This window comes from Ambystoma mexicanum, chromosome 2p (assembly GCF_040938575.1).
Source record: "Ambystoma mexicanum isolate Mex_15411 chromosome 2p, UKY_AmexF1_1, whole genome shotgun sequence".
NCBI classification, from domain to species: domain Eukaryota; kingdom Metazoa; phylum Chordata; class Amphibia; order Caudata; family Ambystomatidae; genus Ambystoma; species Ambystoma mexicanum.
This window is the reverse complement of record NC_090923.1, coordinates 76,970,744-76,998,208: the sequence shown is the minus strand read 5'-3', so window position 1 is coordinate 76,998,208 and position 27,465 is coordinate 76,970,744. Positions and strand designations below refer to the sequence as shown.

General features: G+C 46.1%; 1 protein-coding gene across 3 annotated transcripts in view; it reads right to left on the bottom strand.

Annotated features, from left to right (window-relative positions):
• USP19 (ubiquitin specific peptidase 19) overlaps window positions 1-27,465 on the bottom strand; it is a 1,845,650-nt gene that overhangs the window by 1,128,959 nt on the left and 689,226 nt on the right. For all 3 annotated transcript variants that reach the window (XM_069643288.1, XM_069643289.1, XM_069643291.1), the window contains exon 13: window positions 16,874-17,032. In XM_069643288.1, the coding sequence (XP_069499389.1) occupies window positions 16,874-17,032 (159 nt within the window). The remainder of the gene's footprint in view (window positions 1-16,873; window positions 17,033-27,465) is intronic.

The following is a 27,465-nucleotide window of genomic DNA, read 5'->3' as shown; positions in this document are numbered from 1 at the left end:
GTGTTGGTGAACAGTTCTTCCCAATCTCTGAGACTCTTCATCACCTTCATCAAAAGGTGGAAATATGAGGCCTCTAGGTGTGTCCTACTTGCAAATATTGTTCTAAGGTTCTGATTTCCCACCAGCGTGATAGTTCTGATTTGAGCAATTTTTCTTGTTGCTCAAAATGTTTACTGAGTTATTGTGCATTTGTTGTGGCTTCTTCCATTGTTTGTTTGGTAGCATTAAAAAATAGAGTTTCTGCCTCCTTGTCTCTATTAGAGAAATTTCTTAACATTTTGCTTTTGTCCGAAAAATTGGTAGATTGATGTTTTAGTATTGGAAAATGCCTTCTAGTGCTGCTGTGATGACTTATTAAGAAAAAATATTACAGCCTAAACAGCCTTGTGGCGCTTCTCCCCATTTCTTGCTTGTATGGAGTGGTACTTGCTGTTCTTTCTTGGCAGTTTCCAGCACCTCATCTACAGCTTTGCCAAACAAGTTAGTCTCCGGTTTGAACCCTGAGTCCTTTAACCAGGCGTGTCGCTTCAAAAGGGTAGCCATGGCCAGAGTCCACCCTGCTGTCTCTGCAGCATCTAGAGTGTTCTTGAGGATAGTAGGATTTACTGGTCTATTGTTAGGCAAGACTGTATGCAGTACCCTCTCGGAACACTCCAACAACCCTGACTACAGGCAATAGGAAATCCAACCTTTGGTATACGCTTGTACAACACAGTTTTGGTAGTGTGTTGAGCAGCCAGGCTTATCTCATGAAGGGTCAATGTGAGCTGTAGGGGAGTTAAACAGATTTAAAGTGACAAGTATTCAAATGAACGCTTACACCCAAGGTTTCTTGAATAAACAATTATTAATTTATTCATCAGTCAGTTAGAGTAAACTTTCTTCAGAAGGGTGCAATGTAACAGTAACACTGAAATATACTTCACGAAATACACACTCTTAAGATCTCTAAAGCAGCGAGTACCCTTTTGGGATGGCCCACAGACACAATCTACACCCTACACCCTCAGGTGACTTTAGTAGCTAGGGTGCTGGGGACATTGATATATCACTGTTGTATTTTGAATCATTAAGGAGTAAGTCAAAGGAAAAGGTTATTAGAACATACAGGAGAACACAAATATTCTTTAGCAGGCAAATACTTTCAGATCATCCCCACCTCCCCCCCCCCCCCCAGTAAGAGTCATTCAATAGAGTAGGCTTAGCCAAAGTCAATGGGCAAAAGTCTATCTGAGATGAAGTACATCTTTGAAGGTAAGTAAGAAAAGCCTTTGCACAATGTTTTAGAAGTCTTTGAAGAAAAATAAGAATCAATGTAGGGCTACAAGCTGTTAGACTTGTGAGCAGTAGAAGATGCAAGCAACTCTAGAGCAAAAGGTAGGATCTTTCAAACTTTTACAGTACCTTGAATGAAAAGTGCAGCAGATGACTTCTGTCCCTGAGCAGCTCTGCAGATCTCACCGTTTCTGGGCCTTAGTCGTGGGGACAAGAGGGAGGACGTCTGGGGACTCCTGCACGGCAATGGGACGGTCACCGCTCGCAACCGGCAATCTTCAAACAAGTGGCTGCTCAGTGTTTCAGCTCCTCGCGTCTAACGCAAATAGCAACACCTCAGTTTCTGTCTGTCGAGATGGGCTTTCCTTGCTTCTTGTGTCCAGCACTCGGTTGAGGGGGCTCAGGCTTGCTCAATCCTGCTTCCTTGGAGTCCGGAGGATCTTCCTGGAGCTCTTGGCCAGCTAAAAAGCAACGTCCACAATCTGGTGTTCCCATCCCTGGCATTTCGGTTTCCAGCAGAAACTCTGTGGAAAGTCAACAAGCTCTGAGAGAATGTCCAGGTGGCTTACTTTGGAGTTGATTGGTCCCACCAACTCAAGGGGAGAAGTCGTCCTTGCAGGTGCTTCTCTGTCGATACGAATTTGGAGTTACAGCACATCAGCAGGGCTTCACCGGTCAAACCAACAGTCCAGGAGTTGCAGCAGGCGTCCTCTTCAAGTTCTTGGGATTCCTTCGTCCAGTGGTCGACTCTGCCTTCCAAGCCAAAAAGCCTCGCCTTTTATGCAGGTTTCTCCAATTCATTCCAGCCTAGCTGTCAGTTTCCCAGCAGGGTGGCTCTCTTTGCCACACATTAAAATACACGAGAGTGGGGGGGGGGGGGGGGGGGATTGGGGAAGGGTCTAACTCCTCCGGGTAAAAAAAATCAAGTCCTCAAAATCCAGCAAAGTTGCTAGGGGGTCTCTAAGGTGGCGGGCTTTAGCAAATTTCTGAGAATTCTCCCCAACATCTACCCTCAGACACAATCATGAGCAGACATGAACGTATTTGTTCGGGGACATCCTGCAGGCCATCCTGTAGCAGTTTCCACTGAACATCGCAATAACTGGCCAACAGCGTGGTATTGTTGGCAATCCTGGTGGAATACGCTGCCGCAGTAGTGACATGCTTTCCTAGGGCATACCATTTTTTTTGCAGTTCTTATGCGGCAGTGCCTCCACTGTGGACAAAGGTACCCCTGCCCTCTTTCTTGTTGTAGTGACTAAGAATCTGAGGTGGCAAGTCCCAGAATATAGAGAGGGTCTGTAGGGGAGGGGCGAAAAAGTTTCTCCACCCATGGGTTCACAGCTCTTGTCTAAAGAAGGTGCATTGCGCCTCTTAATGGAGTTAAGCAAAGGGATAGTCTGGCTGGCAGGTAGCTTCTCCTTTAGAATATCCTCCCTGAAATCAGAGTCCTGCACCGGTTACTGCGTGGCCATTTGGAAATGTTCGGCTGCTTTTTTCAGAATGGCATTAAATGCCATCTGGTCATCTAGGGGAGATGATCAACACAGAGGTGGGGAGGCGGGAGGATCCATAAATATTGTGACAGGATCGCGGTATGGGTAGGTGACAACCATGGTGGGTTATCCACTGGTAGCACACCCCACCCCCCCAATTTGGGGCCTGATCAGTGGGATCCTCAAAGGGAACATCCTCTTGTAAATAGGGGTCATGAGGAACCTCTTCCTGATCCGGCAGGTCAAAGACCTCCTCATGAAGATGGTAGGAGTTTCTCTGGAATTTAGACACTGGAGTAAAGGTCATCTTCACTAGGCCTCTTTGGCGTGGTAAACGTTTCTGAGAAGTCCACAAACTTGACAAGCCTATTCATACACCCCTCAAACTTTTCCCTGGTCCATAAAGAGGAACCAGAGGGAGAAATGGCTCCCCCTGGGGGATCTACCTGCTTAGAATGCCGAGGTTTATCTGAGAGGCTTAGATAAAGGCTGGGGGCTCTCAGAATTGTCCTCCTGCCTTTCCTGGCATGTGGACGTGTCTTTCGACCCGTCTTTGGGCTTATTGGCCAGCAAAACAATGTTTGCTAGACTCTCGCAGATGTTTGGCGTCTCCGTGTTTCGGCTGTTCAAGCAGCTTTGCCGTAGATTGACGTTGCCGGACCTTATGAGTCAGCACGCTCTTAAAAGGCATCTCAACGGCCTTGTGACTTTTGGTGTAGACACCCTTGTCTGTGGAGAGCCCGGAAGCATGCCGCTTATGCGGTTGCGGGGAGGGATGCCGACCATGTGGATCAGCGGATGCTGTCGAGGTGCTCGGCATATCCGTTGGCGCCTTAGACCACCCCGACAAGTGCGCTGAGGTGGTACTGGGGGTTGTGTGCTTGTGTTTATGAGTAGCGGGTGCGTCCCTGTCGCCGAGATGTACCCTCCCCATAGCAGAACCCTCGTCCGGCCTGCCGTGGCCAGGGACGGACGTCTCTGAGCGCGACCACTCCGCTGAAACGTCGATGGCATCGGTATCGGAGCCACAGCCGTCGGTTAACTCTTCATCACTCTCGGCGCCTGCGGTGATGGGGGAGCTACCCCCGGCCTGCATCATGCCGTAGGCCACCCACCATTTAACTTGATGCCCCTTGATCGTCTTAGGATGCAAGAGCTGACAAGACCGACAGGACGCCTTGTGGTTATCGCGAGGAGACACCTCCGGTGCGTGTCCTTCCAAGGGTACTTGCCTTTACAAGAAGGGCAAAATGTAAAGAGTGTCCTGTCCATAGCTCAGATTTATAGCGACGGCAAAACCAGAGGGGCAAATATAGGGGAGAAGGAAATACATTCTTGAAAGAAATGGAAAACCCTGGACTCCACTGCCCCCACTGTATAGGCCGACCAGAAGGCAAATTGCTCCGCATAAGGCGACCAGCTAGCTGGAAAAAAACAATATGAGGGACCTCAACACGTAAGGGATTTTGGGTACACTAGACGTCACGTTCGGAACAGTGTTACAGGCACACCCATGTCAGCATCCCCTTTCAATCCTCAAAAGACAAGATGCAATACTCTGCAGTTACCACTAGATGTCGGACTATATGCACAGCGATGTGATTCTAAGCAGATCTACAAGCATCAGAAATATGGGATTCTAGCTGTGGAAGTTATTACCCCTGGTGAAAAACTGAGCATCTTATTAGTTAACATTTACTGGCACAGGGGATTGGGCGTTTGAGGATTTTATTCGTGCTCTAAACAACCTTATTGCCACCTGGCAGATGAAGGGGTCTGAGCAGGTCATCTTGGTTGGTGAACTAAATGCTGATTGCCTCCTACCCGAAATTACAGCTAACACATGGGACGTGCAGCTAACACATGGGACGTGCTCCCGACCTTAATAAACTTAAAGCAGAAGTCACAGGCTCGGCAGAAATGGCTCTGTGCAGCTGCCTATTGGGAGCTGAAACCGTTGAATGATCAGATAGGTAATCAAGGCGGGGGGGGGGCTCTCCACATGGTTCAGGGGTACTAGTGAGTCAATATTGGACTACATATTTGTGAGCCATTCCCTCTTTGAACTATGCACTGAATTCAGTATTGAAAAGAAAAAAAAAACATTGAGTGATCATTGCATTCTCAGTGCCACATTTGAAGTCAGCGTTAAATATAAATCTACCCAGCACTTGGGGAGGGACGACCGACAGAACTCGCTGTCTTAGCCCGCATAATGGGATCAGGTGGTCGCCATGTAATATAGATTCTTTCAAAGACTCCCTCAAGCAGGTGCAGCCTACTTCGTCATTTGAATGGAAGCAGAGGGCGTTTAATGTATCTTACTTTGACTACTGTAGAGGATTTAATGACAGACCTAGTAAGAGGTGGTAGTAACGGACCTAAGTATTTTTATAGGAGACACCTACATACATACGATGACGCACTAGCTAAGAGCAAAACAGTTATGAGGCGCAAAATCAAAGCACTCAGGGACGGGGGATTCCCAAGCTTTCAACAAGCTGAAAACAGATTAATAAAAAAAGAGGTTTAAGAATTTCTGTAAACAAAAGAAAGCTGAACTTCTAAAAAGAGACGTAGAAAACATGCTCCAAGTATTGATCAGAGAAGACGCAGGTGCTTCTTGGTCACTGATCAATGGGCTGGATGCCCCGCTACTCTGCTCCCAGTCTAACACAGTAGAAGGACTTGGTTACGTACTTTTCTGATCATTACTCTTTGGGGAAAGCGAAACAGGAATCACTGGTTTTAACACCTCCAACTGGACCCTTGTCAGGATTTGAGTTGAGGGTGGACAACGAGAGGTTTGACGACAATTAAATCTTACAAATCCTCTAGGGCTGCTGGACCGAATGGCCTAACACTTTGAGCTGACCCCTTTAACTGGACTAATGCTATGGTAATTCTCTTTAAGATTATGATTGAGCTAAACACTCTCCATCCATCTTGGCATACAGCCAGAGTGGTTCCGATTTACAAGAGGGAAGCAAGATCGCATCCAAGGAATCATCAACCGATATTCCTTTTGTACTCAAATAATAAGATCTTTGCTTACCTCTTGATGCCCCATTTGGAGGCTTGGGCCAAAGCAATGAAGATTCCCAATTTTCCAAACAGGGTTTCGTAGAAGACACTCTACCAACCTTAATTGGTGGTAAGGGCCATCCAAGAAAGTGCCTGGTCGGATAAAACTGTTGCTACTTATATGGCCTCGATTGATCTATCAGGTGCCTTCGATCGAGTGGACCGCAGGCGCCTGTGGTGGAAATTGGACACTTGGGGTAATGTCGAGTGGTATGTTAAAATGGCCCTTTATGAGAATTCTGGGGTGAGAGTTTCATTGAACAGAGTGTGCCGTATGTCAGATTCTATTGCTACTCCGTCCGGCCTAAGACAAGGTTGTAAAACTCGCTCCCTTTCTCTTCAACCTGTACGCATTTGATATACCAACATACTTGAGAATGGCCTCCGATTACTCCAAAACTGGGAAATGAAAAAATCTCCCGTTTAGCATACCCAGTTGGCTTTTTGTTGTTTGACCATACACATGTTGGCATAAGATGGCTGCTAACTGCTATCTGGGTTTGCATGTTAGAATTGCCTATTACTTAATTCATTAAAGACCAAGATCCTCTGCTTCAGTAGAGGGAGTAAAACGACTCCTTTAGCATGGCCAGCTGAAAAGGCTATTCTCCGACCTTGTTCTAGCATGATTTACCTGGACTTTTTTTTTCTTTCGGCTGGCTCCTCTACACATAACCTATAGCAAATTGTGGCCCAACAGGCTTTTCTCATGCTAAATCAGCTGCCAATTGTGAACCAAAAATGTGGTTGCTATTTGATCAAACCGACATTGAAACTCTACCAGGGGAAATTCGTCCCTAAAATTATTTATGGACTTTAAATTATATTTCAGGGTGGTATTGAAATGATTGGATCAAATAGTGTCTAAGGTTTGGACGAGAATATTGGGAGAACCAAACTGTGTTCCCATTGCAGCAATTAGGTTTGAGTTGGGGTTAACATCTTTAAGAGTCCGAGCACAGTGGAACTGCCTGCAACTATACTATGTTCCCTCTGGATGCCTGCTATATGAGGTATTGAGTAAAGCTATGGCCGTGATCCGAGGGGAAACTGAGTAAACTTTCTGTCTAAACTCTGTATATACTGTAACTATTTCGCAAGAGCTAAATGTGGACATAAAGTCCTTTGTTGACAACTCTAATAAGGAAATAAGGAAAAAAATATATATATTTTCTACGATCAAGACTGGGCCAAGACCATTGATAAATTTCATAGTTACCCATCTAGGAGTCATCTGAACCAAAATATAAAAAAGGGGTACAATCCCTCCGTAATTAATTTTGTTAATCTGTACTATATGAAGAGCAGGGTTCTTATGTTTTTGTTGGAAGCTGCTCCCTACACTTGAGATCCTACAAACGAGAGGGCAAAATGACTTGGACGATCAGTCTTGCAAATTCTCTAACATCAAGGAGAATAGAGAAACAAACAAGCATTTACATAGAGTGCCCTGCATTGAACATTTTGCGTATGAGCTACTTCGGAAAGTTTTCCTATCAGTAAACTGGATATATATTAACACTGTGGCAAAGATGTTTACATTCGCGAATTGTGTCCGATGCGTTTGCATGTTTTTTTAAATCGATTGCTCTTAACTTTTATAATTAATTGGACAGAAGTTTTCTGATCTGTTCCTTTTTTTGGTCTTATTTTTCATGTGAATATTATTGATTTTTATATAATTGTGTATCAGTTTCATATTGCATGAATTTATTTCTAACAGTTGTAAAGGTTTACTTGTTAAACCATTGTTAGGGAGAATTCTCAGAAATGTGCTAATTCCTCCCTACCTACGAGATCCCTCGCACTTTTGCTGGACTCTAGGACTTTTACATTCTTAACCTGGGGAGAGAGACATTTTTCCCACTCTCTCATGTATTTTTCTGTGTTTTAACACGGTTTCTTTTGACGTTGGAGTCCGACAAACTCCATAGGCATCTTTGCATTGTGACACACAGCACCTTCAGTGCAGTGGCATAGGGAAGTCCCTTAGTTTTCCCAAAGGTTTAAATACCTTCTCTTGGATAAACTACTGTTCCCAAGAGCAGTAAAGTGAAATTGACGTTGCTTACAATTGGTAACTTTCAAGACCCATACGGTGCTGGACGGGTTACTTAGTATCCCCTTTGTCTAGTTTCTCATGAAACATTTTTATGTTACCCTTTCTACAATTAATGGCTGGTGGCAGTGGTTGAGTTTGTACTACCATTGTGTATTTTTACCGTGCAGTGTGTTTGAAGCTGCAGTACAGAACCCATGGGTGCCCATTTTGTCAAAATGGCTACGGTCTTCTTTTTTCGCCATTTCTTTCTGGAAATGTCCTTGAGATTTACTTTGCCCACCAAACCAGGTTTGGTCCCTTTGTTAATTTTGTCTTTGGCGGGATTCATGAGTGAAGCCCACCTCTGGCTCCAGTATGTCTGGTAGGGATAGGAAGTGATGAGGTGCCCGAAACGCCCTGTGCTTAATCCCCTTGGTTACAGGAATGCACCATTGACGGCTAGGCTGGAATGAATGAGAGAAACCTGCATAAAAGGCAAGGATTTCTGGCTTGGAAGGCAGAGTCGACCACTGGACGAAAGAATCCAAAGAAGAACTTGAAAGAGATGCCTGCTGAAACTCATGGACCGTTGGTTTTATGCAGAAGCCCTGCTGCTGTGCTGAAGCTCTGAATGTTTTGACTAGAGAAGCCCTGCAAGGAAGACGTCTCCCCTTGAGCTGGTGGAATCAATCAACTCCAAAGTAAACTCATTTGGACATCCTCTCGGAGCTGGCTGTACTTCCACTGCTGGAACCGAAGTACCAGGGAGAGGAACACCAAACAGAGTGCATCACTTTTAAGACGGACCGGAGCTGCTGGAAGATCCCCTGGACTCCCAGTAGGCAGGACTGACCAAGCCTGAGCCACCTCAACAGGGTGCTGGACCCCAGATGCAAGGAAAGTCTAGCGTGGTATCTGTGAGACCGCAGTGGTACTATTTGCTGAGACATGAGGAGCCGAAACTGCTGAATAGAAGTTTGTCCTTTTCTGTCGCTGACCGTACCGTTGTGTTGCAGGAGTCCCCAGAAGTCGTCCCTCTTGTCCCCACGACTGAGGCACAGGAACAAAAGGATCTGCAGAGCCACACAGGAACTGAAGCCACTGGAACCATTTCTTCTAACCAAAGGTACTGTATAGTCTAAAAGAACTTTCTTCTTGTTGTTGTAACCTTACTTGATCTCAGTTGAGACTTGTCTTGGTTGCTTCTGTGGAGTTGCTTACATCTTCTACCTCTCCCAAGCCTCCCAGCTTGTGGTCCTACATTGATTCTACTTTTTCTACAAAGACTTCTAAAACACTGTGCAAGACTTTCATTCACCTATAACAAGTGCTTCAGCTCCCTAGACTTTTGTTCAAATGACATTGGCAGGCCTGGCTCCCTGAATAACTTTTTCCTCGGACATTGTGTTTTACCTTTCCTTCCAGGAAGGGGTTAACTTACTTTGCATTGGGGGTTCAAAAGTACTTACCTGCTTAAGAATATTTGTGTGATCTCTTGTTCCATTCTATAACCCCTTTTTCTTTGTTTATTTTAATGTGATATAGCTTTTTAAACAAAAACTTTACACATGATTTCATAAAATTGTTATCAAATTACATAATACAGTAAATAAAAATAAATATCTTCATCATATACATTTATCAAGTTACACACATTTCATCATCTATTCTTTCATATAACTTCATCAAATAACTCAGTTCAAATTTCATACTATTAGATACAATATAAAAGATTTCACTACCTTCAATTTCACATAAACCTGTGTTGAATAAAATCCATAAGTAGAAAAGAAAATGTTTTTAACCGTGCAAGGAGAATGTAATTTATCAATCCATCCATAATCCATTGATCACTGATCAGTCCATCCCTTAATTGTTCTTGTATACTGGCTATCCCCCAGAGCCATAAAGTCTCCGTCCCTATAAGCAATGGATACTAAGCATCAATCACCAATCACCTATAATTCTTAAGCGAACTTTGAGTGGGGGAGTAACTATTCTTCAAGTTTTCCTTTAACCATATGCCATACTCTTTATAGAGCCAGGTGTAAACTTGCATTCAAAGTATTAACACACATATACCAAAATTCTTTCGACTTGATGTGATCTAAATTATGGACATAACTACTGTAGTGTTTTATATAAGTTAGACTCAGTCTGGGGCATAGCATAAGGACGTGTCTCGCTGTTTCGGGTGAGATTTCATTCTTACACATCCTACAGAATCGCTCTTGTTTGGGAATGGCCCGTTCAGGTCCTATCACAGTTAAGACAGGTAGGTGATTAATACGCAAGAGTATTATAAAGCGTCTTAAATTATCCGAAGGGCATAGGTTCAGATATCTTTGTGCCCTTCTATAGGTGTAAAGTAAATGGGATATAAACCCATAGCTGTGTAGGCTTTCCCTATGTTTAAAGTTGTTCTGCCAGTCCCAAATGTTTAGTCTTTCCCCCATTTGGGCTTTCAAGTATTCAAAGTTATCACCCCAGTTGGGTGTCCACTCGATCATCTCAAATAGAGTGGTCATTTCTCTCACAAGCTTAACCTGTTTATTCCCAGTTATGTCCTCTTTCATCGTCATCAAGAGTTGATTGGTACTGTTCATATGCATCTTAATGAAAAGGTCAGCTCTTTTCTTTAAGACCAATGCTTTTAACGAGAGTAGGCCTAATTCTAATCTCAGTATCGCCATCGGTATTCCCTGTGGTAAACCTAAAAGCTTACGCCAGAATTTACCCTCCAGTATTTGGAGCCAATCAAGGTTAAGATCGACCAGGGCTTCCAGTCCATATATCACCATAGGGACCCAACTTTGGATGTAGAGTTGGCGAGCCGCCCAGATAGAAAAACCACTCTGATTGCGAGAGAGCTTACAGATCAGAGCGGTTAGTTGGGCCGCTTTTATTTTACGGTTTTGCACACAAGATTGAAAATTCCCACTAGAATCAAATTCCACTCCCAGGTATTTGTAGCACTGTGTGTATTGAATTTCCATTCCTCTCAGCATCATTCTCGGGCGGCTCACCTTACCATGACTATACAGTATCAATTCTGTTTTCGTGTGGTTAATAGTGAGTTCATTCACTTTTGCATATTCCCAGAGCCTCTCAGCCGAGCGGAGGATTCCACTGAACGTGTGGTCAAAGATAACCACATCGTCTGCGTAGGCCATAACTAAACAATGTTGGCTACCAACTTTTGGGGGACAGTTACGTACCGTGCGTAAATATTCAGGGAAATCAGAGACAAACAAATTATACAGTGTGGGAGCAGTTACGCATCCCTGCTTCACCCCTCTGATTTGTTTAATCACCCTGGTGATTGATCCACCTCCATCAAGCCTCAGCTGAACAGAAGTATTCTGGTGCAGGAGTTGTAGGTAATGGATCAATCCTTCCGGGCATGCCATTCCCCTCAGCTTCATTCACAATTTTTCTCTATTAACTATGTCAAAAGCCGCCTTAAAATCAATATATAAGGCATACAAAGGAGGGTTATTAGCTGACAGGGCTTTATCTCTTAGACTATTCATAATTAATAAATTGTGCGTAGTCGAATATCCCGTTATGAATCCGCTCTGAAAGCGGTCCAGGATACCTGAATTTTCTGCCCAAGTCTGCAATCTCTGTAAAAGTAAAGATGCAAATAATTTACCTGAACAGTCTAGCATCGAGAGCAGACAGTAGTTTCCCGGATCAGATCTGTTACCTTTTTTAAATACGGGTACTAGAATTGCTTTTTGCCAAGTCTGCGGTATTCTCCCCTCTTGAAGAACTTTTTCAAAGAGTATTTTTAAGAGGTTAGACCAGAACACTGGGTTTTTCTTCATAAGCAGATTAGAAAGCCCATTCGGGCCAGGAGCCCTTGAGGCTTTGAGTTTAGAGATCTTATCTATGAGCTCTTCCAAATTCGCCTGGAGGGGCATCGGAGCTTGTATAGGTATTCCGGTTGTTTCGGAATTAGCAACCCTAGTCCCATTACGTTTCTCAAGGAAATTCGCCCATTCCTCTGCATCAATCGGGTTTATTTGCAGAGTTTCCCTGCTACCCCTCGCATCCCCCAGAAGTGCCCAAATATTACGGGAATTTCTTGAGCAAATAATCCTCACAGTCTTTTGCCAGCATGCCAGTTTTTTCACCCTTTTCCGTTGTTTCAGCCATGATCTATACCTGTTTTTTATCTCTTTAATCCTAGCATGAATAGTAATAATGGATTTTGTGGTAGCTCTGATTTTACGTATCTCCCTTCTAAGTATGCGTTTAGCATCTCTTATTGTCTTATCATAGGTCTCAGTCGAACCCTGTTCTCTAATAACCAATAATGATTGTTTGGTTTTATATTTACCAGTGAAGTTATAGATCCACCCTTCCAAGTCCTCCACAGATAATTTAACAAACCTATTATAATGATTATTATCCCAATCACCACAATCCCGGCAAGCTCTAGAAATATTTTTCTCTGACCAAATTATTCGAGAAATTGAGTGATTGACAAAAAGGCTTCCCGTCATCATTTTAGGGGGTGATTTGATATAACTATTCAGGTTTAAACTGAGACCATTGTGATCACTCCAATCATTCTCAACCACTCTCATATCATTAACCAGGGATGCCACCTCTGCACTAGTAAAACAGTAGTCCAGGGTACGATGTGCCACACCCGCTCCCCATGTGAAGTGACCTGGACGGTCGCTCATAGTTCTTCCATTTAGACATTCCAAATCCCAACTCTTCATGAAACATAACCATTTCTTTCCTTCCTCATCACTGTTATGTTGCATAAGAGGGTACGGGTATAGTCATTTATTGGTCGTACCTCCTTCTCCCTTGATAAGACAATTAAAATCTCCTGCAATAACAATGAGATTGCTTTTACATTCACTCTTCCAATAACTCAGCAAATCATGCAACCTATCTTGAATTTGGTCACTCACAGATGCATCATGGGGGTTATAAAGGTTAATCAGCAATAACTTAGCCCAGTGGTCCTTAATTAATGTGACCACCTCCACCGCATTAATGTTATCCGCTAGTTCGGTGGGTATTTCTCTTGATGTTATAAACTTGGCCACCCTAGTCATCAGTCCACCAAATGGTCTTCCCATTTGCCCTTTTTTTAGCAGGAGTGTGGTATAGTTTAAAGCCATCTATCACAATCGGAGCAATCAGCCAGGTTTCTTGTAACATAAAAAAAGAATGGTTCATAATAAAAGGTATTGACCCATTAGTTGCAATAAAATGTTTAAAACCCCTCGTGTTCCAGGACAACAATGAGCAAGTTCATGGTTTATTTATAGCCATGGGCAGGGCTTCTGCTAACCACTTAAGTGTATTCTGAATGTCACTCATTTGTACTTGCTTACCGGTAATTAGGGGGGGGAGTTGATTTTGTCATTAATTTTTAGTAGATTTAAATTTATCCTTAATCAATGGGTCTTCATCGTTAGGATTAACATCCACCCCCAACCCCACCTGCACCAGGTTGCCTCTATATTTACGGATCAGCTGTGCGGAAGCCAAAACCGTACAATGCAGCGCCGTTACATTTGGATTGGTGCTACACAGTGGTTCCACAAATGAGAAGTCCTCTGACCTAATAACTCTTAATTGAGTTATTAAGTGAAGTTTTTCAAGCATAGCCTCTCGTGGTAACCACTTGCCTCCACATTTTTGATTCAAGTTCTTCACGATGCAGATCCTATTTTCATCTTTAATTTCATCTCTGGCTGGGATTGGACATGCCTTCTCCGAGTTCATGCTTTCATAGGTACTGTTTAGACTATTCCTTTGCGGGGTGGAAAATTGGTTGTCCATAGCAATAGGGCTGTCTATAAGAATAGAGTCTTGACTATCATTATTCACTGCTGATATTTCTTTGGACTTCTCCGGCAATATCCAGCTCGTGAGTGTTCCCGGGCCCTTACCTCAGTGTTTCTTTCTTTTTGCTTTTTTAGATTTCTGCTGGGGATTCGCTGTATTGGGAAGTGGAGAGGCCACCTCCACTGGAATGTTTCTTAAAGCCGCGATCTTAGCCATTCTGCGCTGTTTTTTGGTCAAGTGAATATGATCTTTTAGAGGGGGCTCTCCCCCCTCTGTATTAGTTGGAATTATCAATATATCAGGCTCCTTAATTCCTTCAGACTCCGCTCCGTGGGATGGACCTGAACCAGGTAAATTTAGCTGCAAGACTGTATTTACATGTATTTTCCCACATAGTTTTAGGAGGATTTTTAACACAAATTGCAAGGAAGTTAAGGACGCCTACAGATCGGCAATCATGGCAGAGTTCAACAGTGATAATTCATTAAATCGATCAGCATCGTGTTTCCCAGGCTGATCAATATCAATCAAAAGATTAGGTGATTCAGACAATCGGCCCGAGCAGAGAGACCCTAGGGCGGTATTTTCTGGTTGCAATACCTGAGCCTCAATTGTCATACTTGCAGCCCTCGGAGTGGGCACCTTCTTGGGGTTTCCCAGCACCTCAGAGTTTGTAGGGGGGCCATTGATTTCTGTATGGACAGACACAAATCGAGTAATTAATTATTATCTATGTCATCAAAATTCGTCAGATCCAGGGGACGGCTACCATTGTGGATTATAGGGTGCGTCTCCTCCGTATGATCTGTGGGACGTACTTGTGGGATTTTTTCAAATAATGCCGGGATAGTGCCTCTAGTCTTGGCTGGGGAGTTCAAACTGTCCTCTCCAGGCAGATTATTAACAGGCATTTTTGGATTATTTGTCTTACCTTTCCTCAAATTGTAAGACGTTTTAGCACTGCTCACTTTTGGCGGCATAATAACTCAAAGAGCGTGGGCTCTAGAGTTAGCTAGTGGGATCAAAGGAGAATTTATTCCCCCGCAGTCTCCCCTAGCTTGTACGTATATTATGTAATGGCAGCACAACCAGACTAGACCCACCACAGCAGTCGTGATGTAAGACTTTTTATGAGTAACTGATAATGCCCCGCATTAAAATATAGTTTGAGGATAAGTAGCCCCAGCCAGTATCTTCACACCAGCAATTTTAACCCTCCACGCTAAGTGCCAGCATTCAGACTCCCCACTGATTTATATATCCGGCAAAATCAGGCAAGGCAAGGTCAGGAGGGCACCAATCTTCGCACGGCTGCACTTTACCACTCTTTACCGCACTTTACCTCCGTGCAAAGAATGGAGTCCCGCTACTGGAAGGGACAGTCAGGAGGTTGCGGTGGCAGCGGGAAGCTGGCAGCAGCGCGGCCAGTGTCGGTGGCGAGCAGGTAGCAGGAGCGGCGGGTCGAGATCAACGCAGGCGCTGACTCGCTTCGCTTCCTGCATCCCTCTGACGATGCTCGTAGTTCCTCTGCACTCTCTCGCCTTTTTCTTTGACATGCTTTGCAGCATTGCTCTGACCTTGAGAAACTAAGAGTGTATTTTGGAGTGTATTTGTGTGTTACTAGTATATTGCCTCTTCTGAAGAAGGCTTATTCAAACTGACTGTTAAATAAATCATAATTGTTTAATCAAGAAACCTTCAGTGTAAATGTTTGTTTGGATACTTGTCACTGAATTTCTGTGTAACCACCCTACTGCTCACATGGAACCCTACTGAGATAAGCCTGGTGCTCAGCCACATTAACAACCTGAGAAACCCAACTGAAAAAGTAGATGAATTGTTCTTTGGGGATTTTACTTGCAAATTTGTGGTTTCTCCCCTGTGATCAGCCAGTCATCCAGGAAAGGGTACACTGAGATTGACTCCCTGCATAGATGCGCCGCCAGTACCTTGGTGAATACGCTTGGATCACAGGCTATGCTGAAAGGTAGCACTTTGAATTGGTAGTGCTGGTTCACTAATTTCAAACGCAAGAATGTTCTGCGTGCTAGGAACATTGAAACATGAAAGTATACTGCTTTCATATCCAAGGTTGCCATGTAGCCCTTCCCCTGCTTCAGCAGTGGGATTACTTCTTGTAGCTTTTTCATGCAGAATTTTTGTAGCTTGACATAGATGTTTGCAGGGCGCAGGTCTAAGACAGGGAGGACCGTAAAGTCTTTCTTTGGCACAAGGAAGTACACTGAATAAACCCTTATTTGCCTTGTTTGCCGGGACGATTTCTATGGCATCCTTTAGGAGCAGCGCCTTCACCTCTTCCAAGAGTATACATTCTTCCTGGAAGGTGTTCCTTTTTGGTGGGTGGTTGGCCATTTGTTGCATCAGTTCTATACAAAAAAGTTCTATGCATAAACCGCCCACCACAGTGTAAAGTACTCACTTGTCCAAGGTGATTCCCTCCCATGCGTGGGTAAACACTGAAATGCGACCTCCTACTGGAGTGGCATAGGAGGGAACCTGTAGAGGGTGGTGTAGAGGGTGGTCAATCCTTGTAGGTGTTGAGCCGTGTTAGGTAAGATTTTCTCAGAAATGGTAAATCTTCCTGACCTGGGTCAACCCCAGAACCTTTTGCTTTACTGGGATTTTTTTCGTAAGAGGGTTTTTATTTATGAAATGTTTGAAATAAACCAATCATGTAAAGAAAGAAAAGAAACAAAGGAAAAAGAAAAAGAAATGCAAACAAAAATACTTTAGGCAATGGGTTGGTCAACTGAAATGCCACTGTGGAGCCACTGAAGGGCCCTATGGAGAGTACATACCTGAACAACACAAGATGGAGAAAAGGGCTGGTGTGAATGCACAGCCCTGGTAATCAAGAAATATTGGAATATGGGTTTCAGATTTATTCAGAAAAGACCAAACTTGTCAATTGATAGGGAGTCCAATTCTCAGAAGCAACTAGAGAAAGAATGGCATAGTAACGGTAGCTTTAAAACAAATGTAAGCATAACAAACAAAAATTACGTAAATTATACATTTGAGGCACAGATATTGGTAGCAGATACTGAATGCAAAATCCCTTTCAGGCTGCTCATTTCCATGCACCACCTATAACATTTTAATTCCTAGCTCAGTAGCTACATTGAAGCCTTGTTACCTTATCAGGGCGCCCATCAGAGTCAACAGTCTCAGTGTATGGCTTATTCTGGATCCTGTTCAAATCTTCATGGAGACCATCCAGCAAGAAAGCCATGAACTCTTGCGCATCATGCTGGGCATAGCCAGTAAACTGACTGGCCTTACTGGCCACGATCGCCTGCAGACAAAGAAGGGAAATAAAGGTTATAATATTTAACAACTCAGAAGTATATTACTTCTCCCCTTGAGTTTTCCCTATTTAAACAAGTCATTAAAATAACTATACACAACTGCACCACAACAGAACATGGTTTAATCAGGTTTATATAATTTTACTAGAATATTGCAGAGATATGCATGTTTGACAGGACAGATTCTATAAACCCTGAGATCAGATTTCTAGAGATATTAATGGACTAATAAAGGGGTTTTAACTTACGTTTTCTACGGCTCACTAGTGGTATCAACGGACATACCTAATGGGATTTAGGATTAGGACCAACTACAAAAAAATGTAGGTGAAGCAGTAAAGACCTTTCACGGGCTGTTAGGCAAGGTTTGCATGCAGTACCCTCTGGGAACACTAGAAACTACTCGGACTACAGGTATAAGAAACCCAACCTTTGGTATAAGATGGTACTACACAGTTTTGGCAGCATGTTGAGCATCAAGGACTATCTCAAGAGGGTTCAATGTGAGCTGCAGGGGAGTTACACAGAGATTCACAGTGACAAGTTTTCAAATAAACTCTTACACTCAAGGTTTTTTGAATAAACAATTATTAATTTATTTTCAGTCAGTTAGAATAAGCCTTCTTCAGAAGGGAGCAATACAATAGTAACACAAATAAACTTCTATACTGTTCACTCTTAGTTTCCAAATCAGTAAAGACCCTTTTGGGATGGCCCACAGACAACCTACAACCTCGGGTGACTTCAATAGCTAAGGTGCTGGGGCCATTAAAATCTTAGTGTTTGCATTTAGAATACTGTTATCAGTTGGTAAAAGTAAAGGGTTATTAGAACAACAAAAGACCACAATTACTCTTAAGCAGGCAAATACTTTTAGATCCCCACATTAGAGTCACTCAGTATAACAGGTTAGGCCAAAATCAATGGGCAAAAGTCTTATATAGGATGAAGCAATTCTGGTAGGTAAGTAGAAAAGTCTTTGCACAATGTTTTTGGAAGTCTATAAAGAAAAGAAGAATCAAACGTAGGGCCAAAAGCCGTTAGACTTGTGAGTAGTGGAAGATGCAAGAAACTCTACAGCAAGAGGTAAGTTCTCTCAGACTTTCTGCAGTACCTTTGATTTGAAGAAAAGATGCAGCAGTTGACTTCTGTTCCTGTGCAGCTCTGCAGATCTCACTGTTCCTGGGCCTCAGTCGTGGGGACAAGAGGAAGGACTTCTGGGGACTCCTGTACTGCAATGGGACGGTCACCACTCGCAACCAGCAATCTTTAAATCAGTGGCTGTTCAGTGTTTCAGCACTTCGCGTCTCGCGCAAATGGAAACACTGTGGTTCCTGGCTGTCGAGATGGACTTTCCTTGCTTCTGGGGTCCCGCACTCTGTTGAGGGGGCTCAGGCTCGGTCAGTCCTGCTTCCTGGGAGTACATAGGATCTTCCTGGAGCTCTAGGCCAGCTAAAAAGCAACACACACAATCTGGTGTTCCTCTCCCTGGCTTTACAGTTTCAATCGGCAACTCTGTGCAAATTCAACAATCTCTGAGAAGGATGTCCAGGTGGCTTACTTTGGAGCACCAACTCAAGGGGAGAAGTCGCCCTTGCAGGGGCTTCTCTTTCGATACGAATTTGGAGTTTCAGCACAGCAGTAGGGCTTCACCGGGGGTTATGGGTGAAAGGATCAAATACAAAGGATCGAAATGCAATAGTTTCGAGTCAAAAGGACCGAAAAGAAAGGTTGAATATATTTATTTTTGAGGGGTCCCCCCGCAAACCACCGTTTTTGGTGTTTTTTTTCGGTCCTTTCGACTCGACCCCATTATATTCGATCCTTTTGTTTTCGATCCTTTCACTGGACACCTTCACTGGGAAAACCAACAGTCCAGGAGTTGCAGCAGACGTCCTCTTCAAGTTCTTCTTCGGTTCCTTCGTCCAGTGGTCGACTTTGCCTTCCAAGTCAAAAGCCTCGCATTTTATCCAATCACCACAAGGGACCAGTGAATCCCGCCAAAGGCAAAGCAAACAATGGGACAAAACCTGGTTTGGCACGCAGAGTAAATCTCAAGAAGGACCTTTCCACAAAGAAATGGCAAAAAAAGAAGACCTGGGCCATTTTGACAAAAATGGCTCCATTGGGTGCTTTACTGCAGCTGCGAACGCAGCCTGCGGTAAATGCACACCACAGTAGTTAAAACTAAACCACTGCCACCAGCCATTCCGTGAGGAAAGGGTAACATAATAAATGTTACATGAGAAGCTAGACAAAGAGGATACTAGGTAACCCCACCAGTACCCTTTTGTAAGATAGTTAGTGCTGGGTCTAGAAAGTTACAATTGTAAGTAAAATCAACTTCACTTTACTGCCCTGGGAAACAGTAGCTTATCCCAGAGAAGGTATTTAAACATCTGAAAGACTTCCTTGTGCCACTGCACTGAAGATGCTGTGTGACAGAATGTAAAAGATGATGCCTATGGCGTTTGTCAGGCTCCATAACCAAAGAAACACAAAGCTCAGAAATCACATTAAAATACGAGAGTGGGGAAAAAGGGTCTCACTCTCTACAGGTTAAAGAAAATCAAGTCCTCAAAATCCAGCAAAGTTGCTGGGGGTCTCTAAGGTGGAGGGAATTAGCACATTTCTGCGAATTCTACATAACAGGGGCCAATGCCCAAAGCTCAAGACTTTCTACCTACTTTTGAGATGATTTTTAAAAAATCAGTCCTGGTGGAAGAATTTTGGGAGGCCAAGTAGCAAAGTGGCAAAGTAAGAAGTTACCTACCTGCATATGTTGTTCACCAGCATGGGTATGGCTTGGATTCACATGCTCATGAATATTCCCAGTCAGGCTGGGAATCCTCGGTAAAAGAAGAAATTAGTTTCAGTTTCATTTCTGAACTGTCTTTCTCCTAACAACCAATCACTGAGCTCTGGGTCATACTGCCCCCAGCCAATGACTGCCTTCTACCTAAGCCCCTCTGGCAGCCATCTAAAGATTTGGTTGCATGTAAAGTGGCAGTAGGACCAAGAGAAGAGCAGTAGAGGGGCAGGCGGGTGGGTTTGCATGTGAATCCATGCCAGACGCGTCCGTACTGGAGAACAGTTACAGGTAAGTAACTTGTTCGATCTCCAGCATGGGGTCAGGCATGGATTCACATGCTCATGAAAAAAGAATACATATCAGTACACAAATGCACAACCATGGGAGGTGGCAAGGCGCAAAATAAGCACCACTTGCCTCCTCACCACGCTCACCTTCAAGCGAACAGGTTGCGCAGCCCTGCTTGGCTGACTTTGGACTCCTCCCTGGAATCCCTGTCCATGCAGTAGAATTTTGTGAAGGTGTGTGTCGACCTCCACATAGCAGCGCTGCAGATGTCCAGCAGGGGCACACCAGACAGAAACGCCGTTGTAGCAGCGATCGCTCTGGTAGAGTGGGCTTTCGAACGTCCAGGCAGCTGTCGGTTTGCCAACCGGTAACAGTGGGCGATGAAGCCAGAGAGCCACCTGGAAATGGAAGCTTTGGGCAGAGCCGTCCCATGGTTTGTTTGTTTGGGCATTTATATAGCGCTACGAACCCTCGGGTATCTGAGCGCTGCTTATTTCCCACGGTGTGTGGTTCACAGGACCAAAGGTCAAAGATCTGAGAGGTTTTCCGGAAACTCTTCGTGTGGCCCACATAAAACGTCAACGCTCTAGCCACATCCAGCGAGTGCAAAGTCCTTTCAGCCGGAGACAAAGGCGTCGGAAAAACACAGGCAAAACCAAGGGCTCGAAAGTCCAACGGCACCTTGGGCATGAAGGAGGGGTGCGTCTGCAGCACCACCCTTGTCTCGTGTAAAGTCAAGTAAGGTGGTTTACAGGCGAGGGCCTGGATCTCCCACACTCGTCATGCAGAGGTGATGGCCACTAGAAAAGTTTTTTTCTACACCAAAAACATGAGCGGTGCAGAATGCAGAGGCTCGAACAGAGGTCTCATGAGCCTAGTAAACACCACATTGAGTTCCCACGCCGGGGCCGGACCCTTCACCGGCGTGAACGAGCGGAATAGTCCCTTGACGAATTTCTTGACCAATTGGTGAGACCACAAGGATGGGCGTCCTGGGGTTCTGCTGTAGTGGGAAATAGCACCAGATGAACCCTGATGGAGGCGTGGGCCAGCCCCGATTTGGCCAACGATAGCAAATATGGAAGCACCTGAGGGGCCTTGACCCTCAGTGGGTCAACCTTCAGGGAACGGCACCAAATAGCAAATCTCTTCCACTTGAGTCCGTAGCATTTCAAGGTAGACGATGCTCTAGCCTTGGCGAGAACTTCCTTGGAGTCCGCCGGGAGATCGTAGCCACCGAATTCTAGCGCTGCAGGAGCCAGGCCTTCAGGTTCAGAGACCCTGAATCATGGTGATGAATGGCACCTCCGTCCTGGGCAAAAAGTTCCGCGACCACTGGCAGCTTGACTGGTGGTGCTGCTGACATGCTGAGGAGGTCTGGGTACCAGATCTGCCTCGGCCACGCCGGTGCCATGAGGCTCATCCGGCACCGACACCGAGTAGATTGATGACTCGAAGCAACAACAGCAACGGAGGGAACGCACACAGGGGAATGAGAATGCGTCCTTAATGCTCCCCCGCTGCGGTAAAACCTACTGGCAAAACTCCGGCACTTGCCGTTCGTCACCGTCGCAAACAAGTCGATCTGGGGATTGTCCCATTTGCGGAACAGGTTCTCCACTAGGTCCTGCCAAAGCTCCCACTTGTAGCACGAGCGAAGTTCCCTGTTCAGAGAGTCGGCGACTGTGTTCTCGACTCCTGACAGATGAAACAGGAGGAGGAACATCTCCTGAGCAACGGCCCAATGCCATAAGTTCTGTGCTTCTTTGGAGAGCGCTGGGGAACCAGTGCCCCCCCTGCATTCTGAAGTAAAACAACGTGGTGTTATTGTTTGAAGACTTGTTTGAAGACACGCACCACCGTGCCCTTGAGGGACTGCAGGAACGATCTGAGGGCCCGAAACACTGCCCGTAGCTCCAGCACGTTGATGTGCAATGTCTTCACCTCCAGCAGCCACGGGCCTCTGGAGTGAAGACTTCCGGTGTGGGCTCCCCATCCGTCCAGGGAGGCGTCCAACATTACCATCTCATGATTTGGTGGGGCCTGGAAATCCACGTCTCCGGTCAGATGAGAGCGCACGCCTCACCATCTTATCGCCCAATGAAACCCCTCATCGAGCGCGATCGTGTCCTGGAAGCTTCTGGACACCTGAAACCAACCCATAGAATGCAGAGTCATATGAGATAAATGCATGACTACATCATGCCGAGCAGAGACTTGATGGCCCTCTCACTGTGGCGATCTTCAGAGCAAGCAGATGTTGCAACTTGCCTAGGATGGCCGACACTCTCTCCTCTGATGGTGATGACAGGCATGACACCCTGTTGAGCCTGGATCGCAGGAACAACACGTCTTGCAATGGAGTCAAACAGGACTTCGCATAATGCACAAAGAACCCCAGATTCATCAGTAGGCGGACGGTCCTTGCCGGCGCTGCTCCTTGAGCTGGTCCGGCAGAACCAGTCCAAGTAATGGTACACGTGGATCCCTTGCAGTCGCAGATGTGCCACTACTGGATCCAGGCCCTTGGTGAAGACTCTGGGCGCCAACTTCAATCCGAAGGGAAGGGACTTCAAATGCTTCGCCTGAACGACGAAGCACAGAAACTTGCGGTATACCTTGTCAATTGGGATGTGGAAGTATGCATCTTTCACGTCCAACAACGACAGTCTCCATCTTCTAGCTTTCAGGGCACATGTTGAAGAGTAACCATTCATAACTTCTGGGACTTGATGTATTTGTTTAGTTGTCAGAGGTCAAGAATGGGCCTCCTGCTCCCAGTCTTCTTTCTCACGAGGAAGTACCTCAAGTACACTCCGGAGCCCCGGAGTCGCTTTGGGACCTGTTCTATGGCCCCATTCTTTAGCATTGCCCGAACCTCCAGCAGCAGCTGAGGGATGACTAAGTTCGCCAGCCGGCCTCCCACCTGGGTGCACAGGTAGGGGCCCAACGTCAAAGCCGATTCATTTTTGCTTGGACGTCGAAGTATCCCCATGGGGTCCCTGGCGACAATGGCATCCTCCTCCGAAAGCCTTGGAACGGCCCATGTTGGTCTCTTGGGCTGAGGAGTGGGCAGGTTGGTGGTACAAAGAGGAGCTCTCGCCGAAACCCTTGGAAGAACGGGTAGACTTGCCTCATGAGGCAAACACTGTTGCCCATCTGGCGGAACCCTGCGTCGGCGATTTTCCTGGAACCGCGATGGCGAGGTCCAACGCCACCTCGCCTTCTTGTACAATCTCCAACACCTCCGACCTCTTGTCATCAGGGAGGAAGTCCAGAAGGGGAGCGAGCTTGAAGCACAGCTCTCGGTAGTAGCGCGATACGATAGCGAGGGCGTTGGCAGCCTTGATGGTCGTCGCTGCAGAGTAGATAAACCGTCGTCCCATAGCATCCAACTTCTTCCCCTCGCTTTCCAGAGGGCCACTGTCGAAGATGAAGCGCCAGACTTCTTCTTGGCCACTGCAGAGACCGAGTCCAGTGATGGTTGTGTCTGCAAGCACTTGGTAGCAGAGTCAGGCACCCTGTATTTCTTCTCTAGGTGGTCCCTCTTTGCTGGGGGGCGTAGAAGGTTTCTTCATGAGAGACAGGCCTTTGTCCCAAATGTCATCCAAGAGTGGGACTGAAAGATGGTCTCTCTCTTCGCCTCGCAGCGTCAGTATAAGAAGCCCTCCTTCTCCTCTGGCGGTAGCTGGAGATCATTGCATGCAACATGCCTATCTCGTCCGCCGGGGAGGATCAGGGCGGTGGCGACAGGAGGTCCCCTATCCCACCGCCATCATCCATGCCAGTCGTCGCTGTGTCAGGATCCATCTCATCTCTCGGAGTAGGAGAGGGCAGCGAAGGTTGGCAAGGAGGCAGTGGGTGTCTCTTCTTGGCCGGCGGTTCCCTCGTTGCAGGAGGGTTAGCCGTCACTGGAGACGTGTGCGGGGTCATCTGCTTAACAGGCATCCTCCTCTGTATCTCGGATACCAGTGTATGCAGAGTAGAGAGAATGTCCACAGAGAGGTCTCTAGGGGGCAGCTGAAGCAGAGGGCAAACACGAAGCTGGGTCGCAGGAAGAGAGCCAAGGCCCTCGTCGTCCTGAGGCTCTCCGTCGCCTTCCTCAACGGCACCTTCATCTTCAGCACCCTCGTCGTAGGGCATGACCCTGTTTCTCTCGTCACCTTCGTCCTCCTGGATGGTCTAAAGGTAGACAAGCTCCTCTGCTGAGGAGATAGCCGTGCCCTGGAGGAGCTCCATGCCTCCACCCCCTTTCTCCGCGTCCAGAGGGGACGGTCTCGGGGAGATGACTGGCATCTTCTTGTCCGGGGTCTTCTGAATACGCTGGAATGAAGACTCCCTCCTGGCAGGGAGGAGCACTCTTGCCTTCGGAAGTGCGCCCTGCGGGTCTGCGTTTGCAGCCTCCGAAAGGGACGCCACCACCTCGATGGACTGGTCCCTTGTACTGCTTGGCCTTGGTTGCTATCCTGGATGCCTTGTTCTGCTTGGCCTTCTCCTTAGGGGGCGGGTCAAATCCTTGCTTCCCCCCCGGCCTTCTCCGTCGAGGACAGGCTGGCTTTGGACTTCTCCTTGGCCATCTCCGGGGCTACCTTGAGTTTACCCGGATTGTTCGATTTCCTCTTGGACGAAGATCCTGAGCATTGGCTGGTGACTGAAGTTGCTGGAGACGTCGGACGCACCCTAGCCTTAGAGGAGCCTGCTGCAATGGTGCTCCCGGTGGCAGTGGACTTGCAGTGCTTGGCCTTTTGTTGGGCCCCCGCGGGAGGGGCGCCCTCAAAGGACTTCGAAGCCCGCTCAGCTTTCCTGGATACGGGAGAGGCATGCTCCTGGGACCCGCCTAGTGCAGAGGCCTTGGTCTGCAGCCACTCATTCAGCCGCTTATGCCGATCCTTCAACGTGCATGTCGAGAATTCACGGCAACATGCACAATCATCCACCTTGTGCATCGGATACAGGCAGTAAAGGAACTGGGAAGGATTGTCGTCCGAAAATACAGAGCAAAGCTTGAAAAGGGGGTGGAATCTTTCTCCTCCAACATGGTGCATGCAGCCTTTAGAATCTTCTGGACGCCTCCACTAAGAAACTCAACAAAATTCAGGGGGGGCTGAAGAATCCAAATAACAGATCCCCGTTAATCGGAAGGGTGATTGATGGAGCACAAGGCTCGATTGACCGAAAAATAGAATACAACTCTTCCAAAAAGCGAAAGCCGCAGTAAAAGCTCAAGAGCTAAGCACGAGGACTCCCAACACTTGAACGTGCGGTAAAAATCGGAAGATGGCTGCCAGAGGAGGAGCTTAGGTAGAGGGCAGTCATTGGCTAGGGGCAGTATGACCCAGAGCTCAGGGATTGTTTGCTAGGGGAAAGACAGTTCAGAAATAAAAACTGAAAGTGATTTTTCTTTTTCCGTGGACAGGGAATATTCATGAGCATGTGAATCCATGCCAGACTGCATGCTGGAGAAGAACAAGTTACTTACCAACTGGTATCGTTCTTTCGATTGGATGTTCCTCCAACGTATTCCACATCTACGACATGTAATGTCCACAGCTGTGTATTTTGGAAACTTTTTCGGCAGAGGGCGTCCTGCATCGAGTTGATGTCCCTCGAAGGCCTGCGTCGAGGGCGACGTCAACGGATGTTAAAAATATGATGCACAGCGCCTGTCGCCTTAGTTTATGTTTCTTCCTCCATAACTTTTGACATGGACATATCCAATGCCTGCTTGACTGCACATAGACATGGGAAACGTAAGCTGCAATCGCATAGGAAAATCTCCAGAGGGGCAGACTGGGAGGGCGATGTGGAATATGCTGGAGGAACATCCAATTGAAAGAATGTTACCAGTTGGTAAGTAACTTGATCTTCGAATGGATTGTGTCCTCCAACGTATTCCACATCTATGACAGACTCCCAAAGCAGTACCAGAAAATGGAGGAGGGAAATGAATTTAGAGTACCCAATCAGATGGCAGAATAAAGAAATGCCTTACCGAAGGCCATATCCTGACCATGGATTTTATCCAGAGAGTAATGTTTAACAAAGGTGTGGATAGAAGCCCATGTGGCTGCATCACAAATATTCCTAATAGGAATTCACGGTTGCAGAGCTGTGGAAGTAGCCACGCCCCTAGTGGATTTAGCTCACAAACCATTCAGGAGTGTCCTTACCTGCCAAACCGTAACATTTCGTAATGGTGAGGATAATCCACCTGGACAAGGTCTGTTTTGTAACAGCCTGCTCCAATCGGTGACCAGCATACCCCACCAAGAGTTGATCGTCCAATCTGACCCTGGACATCCTAGAAATAAAAAAGCTCAGAGCTCTGCTAGGGTCCAACCTATGGAGTCGCTCCTCTTCCTTACCAGGGTGAGGAGGAGGAAAGAAAGGAGGAAGAACCACTTTCTGGTTCAAATGAAATTCAGACACTACCTTAGGTAGAAAGGAAGGACATACCCTTAGTACAACCCTATCCTTGTGGAACACAGTAAAGGGCGGTTTAGATGAAAGTGCCTGCAATTCACTCAATCTGCGAGCGGAGATATCCGCACCCAACACTGTCTTGAAGGACAATCTCAAAGGACAAGAGTGTAAAGGTTCAAACGGAGCACCCATGAGGAATTTCAAAACCAAATCAGATCCCAAACCAGCACCTGAAAAGGGGACGGTGGGAACACATTACTGAGTCCTTTAAGAAATTGGAAAATCAAAGTAATCTTAAAGTAAGAACATTCTTCAGACGAGCGCTTGAAGATAGACAGCGTCACCAGGTAACCCTTAATGGTACCAACTTGAAGGCTCCTGTGGGCCAAAGAAAGCAAGAAAGACAAAACCACTGGAATGGAAGACTGAAAAGGATCAACATTTTGTCCTCTGCACCAGTCGCAATTCTTACGGCAATGGTACAGAGATTTTGTTGCTGGCCTGACCGAAAGCAAAACCTCCATCACATCATCCGGGAGGTCCCAAACCTTTCATATACCAAGCGCGAAGATTGAGAGTCCTGACCTCTGAATGGAGAACCTGCTGGATTGCCCAGAACAAGATTGCCTCTCTGCACAACGGCATTGACCATAACCACCTTTTTTTGTTGAGGTAATACATGGTCACTGTGTTGTCCGTCACAATCGGGACACTCTTCCACTGCACAGACGGTAGAAGAGCCTTCAGGGCTAGCCTGATGGTCCTCAGCTTTACCAGGTTGATGGGGAATTTGGACTCCGACAGAGACCAACAATAGCTGGCGGTGAAGTCGTCGGTATGAGTTCCCCATCTTGTGAGGGAAGCGTCCGTCACTACAGTCACCTCCGGCCACAGTTG